General features: G+C 37.8%; 1 protein-coding gene across 1 annotated transcript in view; it reads right to left on the bottom strand.

Moving 5' to 3' along the window:
• Usp32 (Ubiquitin specific protease 32) overlaps window positions 1-13,609 on the bottom strand; it is an 837,997-nt gene that overhangs the window by 123,488 nt on the left and 700,900 nt on the right. The window contains exon 30 of the mRNA XM_090368859.1: window positions 13,397-13,517. Coding sequence (XP_090224985.1) covers window positions 13,397-13,517 — 121 coding nt within the window. The remainder of the gene's footprint in view (window positions 1-13,396; window positions 13,518-13,609) is intronic.

Below are 13,609 nucleotides of genomic sequence, written 5' to 3'. Positions count from 1 at the left end.
TTGCATCAAATGCCTCTACTAATGCTAATGCTAATTCCTTCAAGGGCATCCAACTTAATCGTAAAGCTCTCATAATATCCATCAGAATGCTGAGTCAATGCCTAATATTGTACACTTTCTACACTGAACACACAAAAAGACATCTCCCTTAGCTGTGTCCTGTTCTGGATGGATTGGCAAACATCAAACAAGCAGTACATTTTGAGAGGCCATGATTCAGAGGACAATCCTCTTCCTCCCGTTCTTCCCTGAGCCACAGCACTCCCGCTGCTTTGAGCAATTTGCTTTGCTACTCTGGCCTGAGTCATGATTTCCATTCAAATTCAATTTATTCAAGATAAAATAAAGTAACATTTGTTGTTGTTTTGAAGGAATTTAATGACACACAGGCTGCTAGTGTCATATTATATCTTTCTAATGGTTAATATGAAATACTAATGCTATTGTATTAGATCTTATATTTTATGATATATTCCTATACAATTTAAGAAGGTAAACAGTTCTGTTTTATTAGGATCATTACCAAGAATCTGCAACATGGTTAGTGTTGACTGTGCATTAGCAAATGATTTAAAAATGTTTGAACGATATTTAGAAACTGGGGACAGACAACTAATAAATGACGAAAAGTCAGTTATATATGACATGATGTGCATTGGGGAGCACTGTCATTTATTAATGACAGTGATCACTAACCATGTGTCATCAGACACAGGTGAGTGAGATGAGTATGCCCAATCCCTAGCCTTGCTAAACTAAAGTAACATATTTAAATGAAACAATAACACTATGCACCAGTTATGCACCAATAATATGTATTACACTATTGAGTTTATGTTATGTGTATTATACTATTGAGTTTATGTTATGTGTATTACATTAGAGTTTGTTATATTAGTTTGTTACATTAGAGTTTACATTATACTGTTACCCTTGCAAAGTTATAAATTAATTATAATAGCTAATAAAATTATATATTAATGCCAATCTATGCGATTCGAACTTTCAAGATACCTATTAACACAATTAAAACATACTACATTACAAAGTTATGAGATATATTTGCACCAAATGACAGATACAAAGGTTCTAAGTATACTAAGTAGTAACTTACAAATCTCTAGCTAAATTTAAAAATAAACTAACAAACACGACTAAGACTATAAAGCTATTTACAGAATATGACTTATTATGCTAGTTATGTCAATAAAATGGTAGAATTTTTCATAAACTTATTCATTCCCAGCACCTCAAAATTCTCCAACTAGTGCGTAGATACTCTTGCATCATTTTCCACTGTTAATACTAATACTAAATACTAATAAGACTGCTTCACAAAGATGTTTAAGCATATTGTAGTGAATGCCATCTGGTCCTTCTATACTATTTGGCAATTACAATGCCAATAAGAATGTCAAGTTCAGTTCTAAGAGCAAAGCATAAGAAAGTGGAATATAAATGGATGCAAGAGTTATTAATGTTTCTATTGCAATGCCACAACTTCTAAGGAGGTTTGTAATTTAATATGTCTTGAAAGTATGGTGGATGTGATCAGAATCACTATTTCTCCATCCCATCCAGAAATAACCTTAAGGGTACCTTGAATGTACATAATGTGATTTCAGAAATCTGAGAGAAACTTATGGCAAGTGAAATGTGTCCTGTATGCACACAGCTACTGGACCAATCTGAACAAGTAAATCACTCAGGTCATCAAAACTGCATAGGCCTCTATTCCACTGTACGAAATTATTCGTTGTTTATGTTTGGTTGAGGAAGGCTCATCAGCTTGTTTTTTGTGAGTGGTAAGCTTCGGTTGTTCTTGCTTTATTTTTTTTTTTTTGGAAAAAATGTCAATGGTATCATGCACGTCATTCTAACAGCGTCATCAATTTCTGATTGGATGTTGACTTCCATACTATCATTGTACAGTAAGTGCAATTTCTTCTGGATTTAAATTTTATGGTAAGTCGTTTCATGCAAGGTTGAGGTATTGTCAGTTGGGATATCTAACTAGAGTAGTACCTACTAGATTATTTCATTGTATAATTCTTTTTTAGAGGTTGCTAGCACAATTTTGGTCCAGTTAGAGAAAACAAAAAGTGTTCAGTTTAACTGAGACATCTGTTGGGTTACAGCTCAATGCCAGTTTTTAGTGGCCGATGTGTAAGAGCGGTTAGACAGGATTAACAGAAATTGTTTTCATGTCATGGGACACAGGACTCTATGTTCCAGTTTCTAGTTTTGGATTTTTTTCCCAGTTTTCCAAAGGTCACATGCTTTAGAGAAGTTGAATGGCTTCTTTTGCAGTCCAAGGCAGGAGTGAAATTTGCAGTCTGCTTGAAAGGCTCCTCAGCATCTCCTCTCAACACATCTAAAACTTAAAATAACAAATGGGATTTCGTATGCAAAACTGAGTCTTGCACTTCAAGTAATCAGTTCACTGTAGTTGGGAGAATTGTGTTGCTAAATGTCAGGATGATGTACCTGGTTGAAATAATGTTACCATCTTTATTTGGTCATAATTCATCTTGCATAAATCACCTTTAGTTTGTTAAGTTAGCAGCATTAGTGGAGGCATATGATGCAAGAAAGCAAGCTTATGCAGCATCAATAAAAAAAAAATAAATAAAAATAACACCCACTCCCATTTCACCTATCCATTCGTTCCAAATACCTGTCCAGCTCAGCCTTAAATTTATTTAGGTTATCAACTTCTTTCCTCAGTTTGAATTTATGCCCTCTCAGGTGATTATTCTGATCAAGAGGAAGAATCCCATCAGCACTGAGCATGCTCAAACCATTCAAGGCTTTATATACCTCAATCAGATCACCTCGTAGGTGCCTAGTCTCCAGACATGTAATTTGCAAAATTTAAGCCTTTCTTCGTAAGAGCAACCCCCTTTATTCTATTCAACTCGTTCCAACAGCTCTACATCCTTCTTAAAATGAGGCCTCCAGACCTGTATACAGTACTCAAGGTGTGGCCTGACCATTGCCTTATACAAGGGGATAATCACCTCCTTATCCCTGCTAGAAAAATTCCTGTATATCATTGACAAGACACCATGAGTTACTCTTGCAGACTGTCTGCACTCCTCAGAAAACTTCACATCTGCCTGCACAATTAACCCCCAAATCCTTTTCATTCCCTACCACTGTCAGTGTAGTACCAGAGAGTTGATAAGTTGCTCTGGGTTTGCTGTTTCCCATATGTAGTACTTTACATTTGTCAATGTTAAACTTCATTTGCCACCTCTCAGCCCATCTGCTCAACTTTTCTAGATCCTGATGCAGCAGCGTACTGTCATCAGTGACCTTAACAACCCTACCAACCTTCGTATCGTCTGCAAACTTGGACATTAAGCTTGATATACTATCATCAATATCATTTATAAATACAGAAAACAACAATGGACCCAACACTGAACCCTGAGGGACTACACTAATAACATTAGTCCAAGATTAGCAGTGCCCATTGATTACCACTCTCTGTCTTCTCCCACTCAACCATCCATTTATCCATAGCAGCAATTTGCCTCCAATGCCACACTGCTCCAATTTGTGCAGCAGTCTTTCATGTGCAGCAACAGTATCAAAAGCTTTTCTAAGATCCAAATATATGATAAAGTTATTCCCTGCATCCAGTTCCTTTGTGACCACATCATAGAATCCAATCAAATTGGCCAGGCAAGACTTTCCCTTAACAAAACTATGCTGTGTTCAAGCTATAACTGAAGTCTTGCCTAGATGATCCTGCAGTGCTTCTTGAACCAGTGCCTCCATTAATTTTCCTGGAACAGAAGTTAAACTAACAGGTCTATAATTACTTGTGTCGCCCTTTGATCCTCCTTTGTGAATTGGGGTCACATTAGTACACATCTCCAGTCCATGGGTACCTCCTCTGAGTCCAAAGAAGCTCTCATAATTATGGCTCAGGGTTTGCTTATTTCCTTTGCTGTATCCATTTATCCATTTATGTATATCTTCAACAATTTTCCCTACACTTTCCTCTCAATTATTACTAAAACCTTCACTGCCAGAGTTTACTTCATCTCTGGCATTCCCATTCCTGAATAACTTCATGTGTGAATGTAGATGCAAAATACTTGTTTAGTTTGTTAGCCACCTGAGCAGGATCATCAACAGTTGAACCATGAATATCCAGTGGACCAATCTGATTCATCCCTTTCCTTCTAGAGTTTATATAGGTAAAGAACTCTTTGTTGTTTTTCTTTGAATCCTTTGCCAAGGATTTCTCATAATCTGCCTTTGCCTGCCTAATCTCCTTTGTGACTTGGTTACAGACCAGCTTATATCTATCATAGGCTTCCATATCATCCATTACTTTATATGTATCCCATGAGTTTTTCTTCTCTGCAATATGTCTCATTAGATCATCTGACATCCATTTAGGCCTAAACCTTGAACAATATTTCTTGGTTGGTATGTAAAGCCTAGTAGCTTCGAAGATAAATTCTTTGAATGCTTTCCATTTTGAATTTGCTGTTGGTAACATCATCAGTTGGTCACACCGTACAGAATTTAAATACTGTCTCAGACTACCGTAGTCGCCTTTACGAAATGAAAAAATCCTTCCCTTTACCCCCAATGGTAGTTACCTCTGAGTAAATCCCACTTCAACACACTGTGATCACTGCCACCTAGTGGTTCCTTTATCTGCAGATTCTTAATGCATGAAGAATCATTACTGATAATCAGATCAAGAGCCTCTCGAACATGCTGATGTAGAAAATAATCATCCAATAACCCCACAAAAGCCTTGCTGGGAAATTAAAATCCCCCACTATAAGACTCTGTGATTTACTGGCCCACTATTTCCCTGTACAGTTTCTTATTATACTCAAGCATTGGCAGATCAATTTTGATCTCCCAATGCTTATGTCACACCAAACTGACTCAACACTGCACTGCACTGTCCAGCGATGCCAACTGGCTTCACTTCCTTGGATTTTATGAGTTTCTTAACTAATAGCAAAACCCCTCATCCCTTCCTATCCTGTCTATCCTTCCTGTACAGATTGTACTCCCCAAATTCCAGTTCTGCATTCCTTATATCTGTGTGATACCACGTCTCTGATATCCCAACACCTCAAGTTCATCAAATTTATTTACCAAACTCCTAGCATCTTGTTTTCCAGGTTGCTGCTCATTCCAATAGAAGCAGTGCAAGAATCACTTTCACCTCTGCCAGTGGCTACTGTTAATCTATTAGTCCTTGTATCCCCCCAATCTAGCAGTTTTCCGACCCACCTAACACTGCCTCGATAGCATCAGCAAATATTCTTGCACCCTTTCTATTCAAGTGTATCCCATCCCTATAGAAGCAGTCTCTCCTGTTAACAAGTACAGACCAGGCTGAAAAAAAGTTTATCCCTTGAGCCTTGCACAATCATTCCAGGGCCAAATTGATCAACAAGGCTCTCATCACATACTCCATCCTATCGTGTCTGGGCAGAATTGCAGACACTTTCAAATTCAACCCTAATTCACAGCTTTTTTTTTTTTTTTAACAGTGACCTGTACTTGTTAAGTAATTCTGCCGGTCTCCAATTCTTAATATCATTAGTGCCAATGTGGAAAACAATATCACCTTTTGTGCCCTTAAAAGATGATATCCGCTCTACAACATCATCAACCTTTGCCCCTGACAGACATACCCTGGTCCTGTTCCACCTATACTTTTTACATAGCATGTTCCCCATTTCCCTGACAATAGAGTCACCAACAACTACTAGTTCCTGTGGGACCAGCGCATTCTGCCCTGGGTGTTGCCGCTGTGTTGCGTGATGATCAAGTGCAAGCTCTGGTGTTGATGTGGGGAGCTGAGAGCTTGATGGGTCCCTCAATTTAGATCCTTTGAGGGCATCCACCCTGTCCTTCAAGCTCTCATATAGGCCCATAACAATGCTGAGTTGTCGCCTCATTTCCTCACACTCCTTTCATTGCGCACACACAAAGACATCCCTCTTGGCAATATCATGTCCCGTACCTGATTGCTCCACAAACATCAAGCAAGCAGTGCATTTTAAAAGGCTGTGATTCAGAGGTCAATTGTCAACCTCAGTTCTACCCTGAACCACAGCACTCCATTTAGCTTGAGCCCTTTGTTTTCCTGCTCTGGTCTGGATCATGGTTTCGATTCAATTTTAATAAAATTTCAATCACAGTACAAAATTATAACCCTAACCTTGTATCCCAACGCAGTTTTAAAAATATATATTTTTTTTCAGTATCAAGTATTATCTTCGAGTTTCTTTATATAACTTCCATATCAAGTTATGTATCGTGTTACGTGTTTAAAATCTAAGTCATATGTATTTAGTTAAAAAGTATAATTTAATTGACAATGAAGTTCAACAAGATTAATAAATTTTACTGATTAACTGATAATATTATATACTATACTTACTAAGCTAACGCTATCTATTTTGGGATATAATGTATTGTATAATGGTGGCAAGTAACAAACGTTAAATCTACAGACACTTAAGTATTAATTAACTTTCAAAATCTTGCTGTCTCAATTCAGAATAAACCAAGGATCTTGACAAGGTCTATAAGCTACTTATAGAAAATAATTTAATATAACAATTAGTCAATAAAGCGGCTAAATATAGCTAAAAAACTTCCTGTTTGCTGGCTTTGCAAAATTTGTAAAACACGTGAAGTGGATACCCTTACTGATACTATGTAATAACTACAAAATCTCTATCTAAGTTAAAATTTAAACTAAATATCGTAACTAGGAATATAAAGCTACTCTAGAAAATAAGTTAATATGCCAATTTAAGTTAATAAAACAGAAAAAACTTCTCTATTTTCTTGAGCCATAAAAACTTTGCCTGCACAAGGCTACTCTCGTCCCCACTTTTTCTTTGGTTATTTCCTTTCAGTCACAGTAAGCAGCTCCCATCCAGAAATAATCTTAAGGGTATTATGGGGAATGACAGTTAGGGATATTTCATTAAGGGTCATTAACTTGTTGGTAGTAAGTAAAAAAAAAAAAAATAAAGAAAGGTAGCATTCCTTCCTTGCTCTAACAATTCTTGAAACAGAAGCCACTATAATAAGCACTAGAAATCAAAGGAAGAACTATCTAGTCACATCAGTGTTCTCTCCAGAAAATTTTGCCAGCCGGGTGGCATTATGAAGTAGCCAGGTGGGGAGGTGTAATACTTAACAATATTATGTGACTTAAGTGATCCAGAGCAAAAATTAATAGCATAATTTAACATTATATGCTCCTGTCACATTGACCTCGATCACATAGTATGTTCAAATTAATATTGAGATATTAGCATTAGCAGAGGCACATGATGCAAGTAAGCAAGTTTAAACAGCATCAGCCAAAAAAAAAAAAAAAAAAATCCCTTCCCATTTCATTGATCCATTCATTCCAAATGTTTGTCTAGTTCTGCCTTGAATTTATTTAATCTTTCAACTACCACAACAACAGATGGAAGTTTGTTCCAGCAATCAACTACCCACTGCTAAAGGCAAACTTCTGCACATCTATTCTACAACCATCTTTCCTCAGTTTCAATCTATGCCCCCTCAGGTTTGTAATCTGAGCAAGAGGAAGAATCCCATCAGCACTGAGCCTGTTCAATCCATTCAAGGCCTTATACACCTCAATCAGATTGCCTCACAGGTGCCTAGTGTCCAGGAGCTGCAATTTCAAGACTTAAGCCTTTCTTCATAAGAGCACCCCTTTGTTCCCTTCACCAGTCTTACTGCCCTTCTCTGTACTCGTTCTAGCAACTCTACAACCTTCCTAAGGTCAGTGAGCAGTACCAAACAGTACCGCAAGAATCACTTAAATTTTAGCTGGCGGTCAGTTATATTCACTGGGAGGTACGCCCATTCAATAGATCATGGGGAGAATACTGCACAATAAGCAATTGCAATATCTTGGTGTAAATTGCTTAAAGCTTATCATTTTGTGACTTAGCAATATTTGTGGATTTTATGTTTTTGTGAATTTGATTTTATTTCATGTAATGTTCTCCTTTCCTCATTCAATTCACAAATATGTGGTTTCAGTTCCAATCTCAATAATGTCCATTTCCACTTACAGTCTGCCAAGTCCCCTTACTTTCTCTGACAGAATTCCAATTATCAGTTGATTCGACCATGCTCATCTCAGTTGTCTTAATTATTTTCTGTACAATTCGTTTCACTTAAAAGGTAGTATTTAATCAGAGCAGGTGTATATTCCCTATTTAAAAACTCAGTAGTTTGGAATCTCTACTTTTTAATCTTCTGCTGATTCGACAAATTCACCTGTTGCCTCTATCAATCTCACAGGAACTAGTTGTTGGTGTCAGGGAAATGGTGACTACATTGTGCAAAAAAGATAAGTGGAACAGGACCAGGGTATGTCTGCCAAGGGCAAAAGTTGATGACATTGTAGAACAGATATAATCTTTTAAGGGTACAAAAGGTGATATTGTTGTACATGTTGTCACCAATGATGTTAAGAGTAGGAGAATGATGGAATTACTTAACAAGTACAGGTCAATAATGAAAAAACAGCTGCGGTGTCTGCAATTCTGCCTAGACATGATAGGAGGGAGTATATGATGAGAGCCCTGTCAATCAATTTGGCCCTGGAAAGATTGTGTGAGGCTCAAGGGGTAGAATTTTTTTTCAGCCTGGTCTGTACTTGTTAACAGGAAAGACTGCTTCTACAGGGATGGGACACACTTAAATGGAAAAGATGCAAGAATATTTGTTTGCTGCTATCGAGACAGTGTTAGGTGGGTCGGAAAACTGCTAGATTGGGGGAATACAAGGACTAATAGATTAACAGTAACCACTGGCAGAGGTGAAAGTGATTCTTGCACTGCTTCTATTGGAATGAGCAGCAGCCTGAAAAACAAGGTGCAGGGGATTTCAGAGATTGCTGGGAGTCATTGTGGAACAAGTAAATTCAAAGGGTGTTGTAGGGTAGCTAAGAATAAGAACAGGTGCATGTGTACTTGTGTGTAACACCAATGCTAGGAGTGCAGTAAATAAATTTGATGAATTTGAGGTGCTGGTCAAAACATCAAAGGCAGATATTGTTAGGGTATCAGAGACATGATGTCACACAGATAAATGGAATGCAGAATTGGAATTTGGGGAGTACAATGTGTACAGGAAGGATAATCAGGATAGGAAGGGAGGAGGGGGTTATGCTATTAGTTGAGAACCACATAAAATTAGAGGAAGTGCATCCAGTTGACATGGGGGGCAGTGCAGTGTTGAGTCAGTTTGGTGTCAAGCACTGGGAAAGTAAAATCGAGGAGTGTGCTATAGGCCTAATGACTCTGATGAGTATAATTAACAGCTGTACAGAGAAATAAAGTGGGCCAGTAAGTAAACCAGATTGTGTTATAATGTGGGATTTTAGTTTCCCAGATATTGACTGGAACTTGTGGGTTGGTCATTTGTACACTAGCCAGGCTTTTGTGGACTTACTGGATGATTGTTTTCTACAGCAGCATTTCTGGAAGGCAACAAGAGGGAGTAATACTCTTGATTTGATTATCACTAGTGATTCTTCATGCATTAAGAATCTGCAGATAAATTAACCACTAGGTGGCAGTGATCACAGTGTGCTGATGTGGGATTTACTCAGAAGTAACTACCATCAGGAGTAAAGGGAAGGGTTTTTTCTTACGTAAAGGTGACTACAGAGATCAGAAAGGTTTTAGTCTATACAGTGGGACCAACTGATGATGTTACCAACAGCAAATTCTAAATGGGAAGCATTCAAAGAATTAATCTTGGATGCTACTAGGCTTTTCATACCAACTAAGAAATATTGTTCAAGGTTTAGACCTAAATCGATGTCATATGAACTACTGAGACATGTGGCAGAGAAGAAAAATGCGTTGGACACAAATAAATTAACAGGTGGCACAGAATCTTATGGAAGATATAAGCTGGTCTGCAATCAAGTCAGGCAAACACAGATTACGAGAAATCTTTGGCAAAAGCAAAGAGTTCTTTACTTATGGAAAGTCTAGTAGAAAGAGGATGAATCAGATTGGTCCACTTGATATCGATGGTTCAACTGTTGATGATCCTGCTCGGGTAGCTAACAAATTGAATGAGTATTTTGCATCTACATTTACACGAGGAGTTATGCATGGAGGGGGAATACCAGAGTATTAAACAGAGGCGTAATAAACTATGGTAGTGAGTTAAATGATTTTTTAATAACTGAGAGTAAAGTGGAGGAGAAATCTTTGAAGATAAACATAAAAAAGGCATCTGGGGTGGATGGGATCTATCCAGTTATATTAACGGAGGCAGCAGAGGAAGTAAGCAAACCCTTAGGTATAATTATGAGAGCTTCCTTGGATTCAGGAGAGGTACCAATGGAGTGGAGATGTGCAAATGTGACTCCAATTCACAAAGGAGGATCAAAGGGTGACAAGTAATCAGATCTGTTAGTTTAACTTCTGTTCCGGGGAAATTAATGGAGCAACTAGTTAAAGAAGCCTGCAGGATCATCTAGACCAGTGGTCTCAAACTGGCGGCTCGCATCTGGCCCCCAAAGCAATTTTACATGGCCCGCGAATACATTTCAATTATGTATTTGTTGTAAATACGGTGCTTATATTCACTCTCATTTTGTTAAAAAAAAAAAATTCCGGCCCATCAGCTGCTTTCAGATCGTGCATTCGGCCCACATGCAATTTGAGTTTGAGACCACTGATCTAGACAACTTCAGTTATAATTCAGACACAGCATGGGTTTCTTAAGGGGAAGTCTTGTCTGACCAATTAGATTGGATACTATGATGTGGAAAAAAAAAGGAACTGGATGCAAAAAATAATAATTTTGATATAATATACTTGGTGTTAGGAAAGCTTTTGATACTTTTGCACATGGAAGACTACTGCACAAATTGTAGCAGTGTGGCATTAAGGATAAGTTGCTGCTATGGATAAAGGAATGGTTAAGTTGGAGAATACAGAGGGTGGTTATTTGTTATTTGGTTTTTTTTTTTAGGAGCATTAGCAACTAAGGCCATATTGCTCCGGGATATGCGGTGGTCATTCCCTGACCTTTCCGCATCCTCCGTATTTGGTGGTGACGGGATCGAACCCCGGTCTAATCAAGAAGCGTGTGCTACGCACTGCTGCTCCTTCCCACCTGGCTACGGAGGCGCCCTACAGAGGGTGGTAATCAATCTACACTGCACCCTGAGGGACTCCACTAACGTTACTAGTGGAGTCCACCAGAGTACAGTGGTAGATTCGTTTTTGTATTTATTAATGATATTGATGAAAATATATCAGGTTTAATGTCTAAGTGTGCAGACAAATGAAGGTTGGCAGGGTTGTTAATGATACTAATGACAGTATGCTACTACAAGAGGATCCAGAAATGTTGGGCAGATGGGCTGAGAGGTTGCAACTGAAGTTTAACATTGACAAATGTAAAGTACTGTGTATGGGTAGCAGTAACCCCAGAGTAACATATGAACTGTGTGGTACTGCACTCAAGGTGTAGAGAACAAAAAGGATTTGCGGTAATCGTATAGTCAGATATGAAGTTTTCTGGGAAGTGCAAACAGTCTGCAAGAGTAGCTCATGGTGTCTTGTCAATGATATTCAGGAATTTTTCTAGCAGGGATATGGAGGTGGTTATCCCCTTGTATAAGGCAATGGTCAGGCCACACCTTGAGTATTGTGTACAGGTCTGGAGGCCTCATTTTAAGAAGGATGTAGAGCTGCTGGAATGAGTACAGAGGAGGGCAACAAGATTAGTGAACTGAATAAAGCATTGCTCTTACGAAGAAAGGCTCAAGATTTGCAAATTACAGTGTCTGGTGACTGATCTGATTGAGGTGTTAAGGGCTTGAATGGTTTGAACAAGTTCACAGGATTCTTCCTCTTGCCCAAATTAATCGCTTGAGGGGGACATAAATTCAAATTGAGAAAACACAGTTGTAGAATAGATGTGTGGAAATTTGCCTTTAACCACTGTGTGGTTGATTGTTGGAACAAACTTCCATCTGTCGCTGTAGAAGGTGACAGCTTAAATAAATTCAAGGCAGAACTACACAAACATTTGGAGTGAATGGATGGGTGAAATGGAGTTTTTTTTTTTTGGCTGATGCTGTATAAGCTTGCTTCCATGCATCGTATGCCTCTACTAATGCTAACCTCTCAATTTCGCTCATCACTTGGAACTCTGACTTCCTTTCTTTTGAAATCTGACTTTCTTCAGTCTAACTTCCCAAACAGTGAAGAAATTTTAATTTTTGATTTTAATATTCTCAACTCCAGCGCTTAATTTTCTACTAATTTAGACTCAGTTGTTCAAGATGCAGAGGCTTTTGCAATTATTAATGACCACGCACAGATTGTTCATTTATCTACTAGAATACTAGACAATCCTAACCATACAGCCAACACTCTTGATCATTTTTTCATGAAAAATCTTTACAAGTATACCTTTGATGTGAGTGGTCCTCTTGGCACCTCAGATCACAACTTGGTGATGGTCGCTTCTCCAATGGATCCTTTTTATGACCATTCTCAGCCTTGTTGTTTGGCTTTATAAGGTTTCAAATGGGATGACCTGCAAGATTTCTATTCTGCTTTTCCTTGGTTAGATTACTTTTTTAAATCTTCCAATGTCAATGTTTGCTCAGATGTCAGTGAAATTATTCCAGTAGGAACAAAATCCGTCATTCCACCTTAAAATTTTGTCCTTTAACTAAACCTCCGTTTTCCAATAAATGTTTTAAGGGCGTTCAAAATAAGAATGTTGCCTATTGCCATTGGCTTGCATCTAAATCTCCAGGTTTATTTTCTGCCTACACCAAAGCTGGCAACAATTGTAAAGGAGTTTTTAATCAGTCCAAACTAGATATTTAACAGGCTAAGTGTATGAACTTGCTTCTTGAAGAAATTCTTTAAGTCACATTATTAAGTGCAAAAAACCATTTTACAATACCTATTACAATAAAATTTTAATCATGCTTCAAAATCAGATGAATAATTTAGATACCCTGTAAGTGGTGAAACCCATGTTTAGTCTCTAGAGCAAAGTTTCCAGCATTCCCCCCATACTTCTCTTTCAACCCATGCACGGTACTAGGTACTATAGGTTTTGATACCTTTCATGTTTAGGGTTTCCATAAAAAAAAAAAAAAAAACTCATGCCCACATGAGTTTTTTTGACCTGACTTCATTCCCTGACCTTTCCGGATCCTCTGTTTTTGGTGGAGACAGTCTCGAACCCCGGGCTAATCAAGAATAGTTAAATGAAATAACCTAACATTAAACCAAGATCATTCGAAGCAAAAGAGATTTTTCATAAGAATCACTTAAACATTACAGTTAAAAACAGAGTTAAAAAGACTTACTCTTTCTTGAGAAGTTTGATAGCGCAGATGTAAGGCGGTAGGATCCCAATCTATGGCAATATATGTGGTATTAAAGTTAAAATCGGCATCACAACATCCTATCTGACATCCTCGACAAAACCTAAATATAGTAGAGGAACAAAAATTAATAAATGGACATGGCATATTTGTGAAAACAAAGAATGAAATAAAAATTCATTATTTTTGTGTAAA

The sequence above is a fragment of the Mastigoproctus giganteus genome, chromosome 1 (assembly GCF_048544385.1).
Source record: "Mastigoproctus giganteus isolate SK-2022 chromosome 1, ASM4854438v1, whole genome shotgun sequence".
Classification (NCBI taxonomy): Eukaryota; Metazoa; Arthropoda; class Arachnida; order Uropygi; family Thelyphonidae; genus Mastigoproctus; species Mastigoproctus giganteus.
Note: the sequence above shows the minus strand (reverse complement) of the source record. Positions and strands in the feature narration are given on the sequence as shown.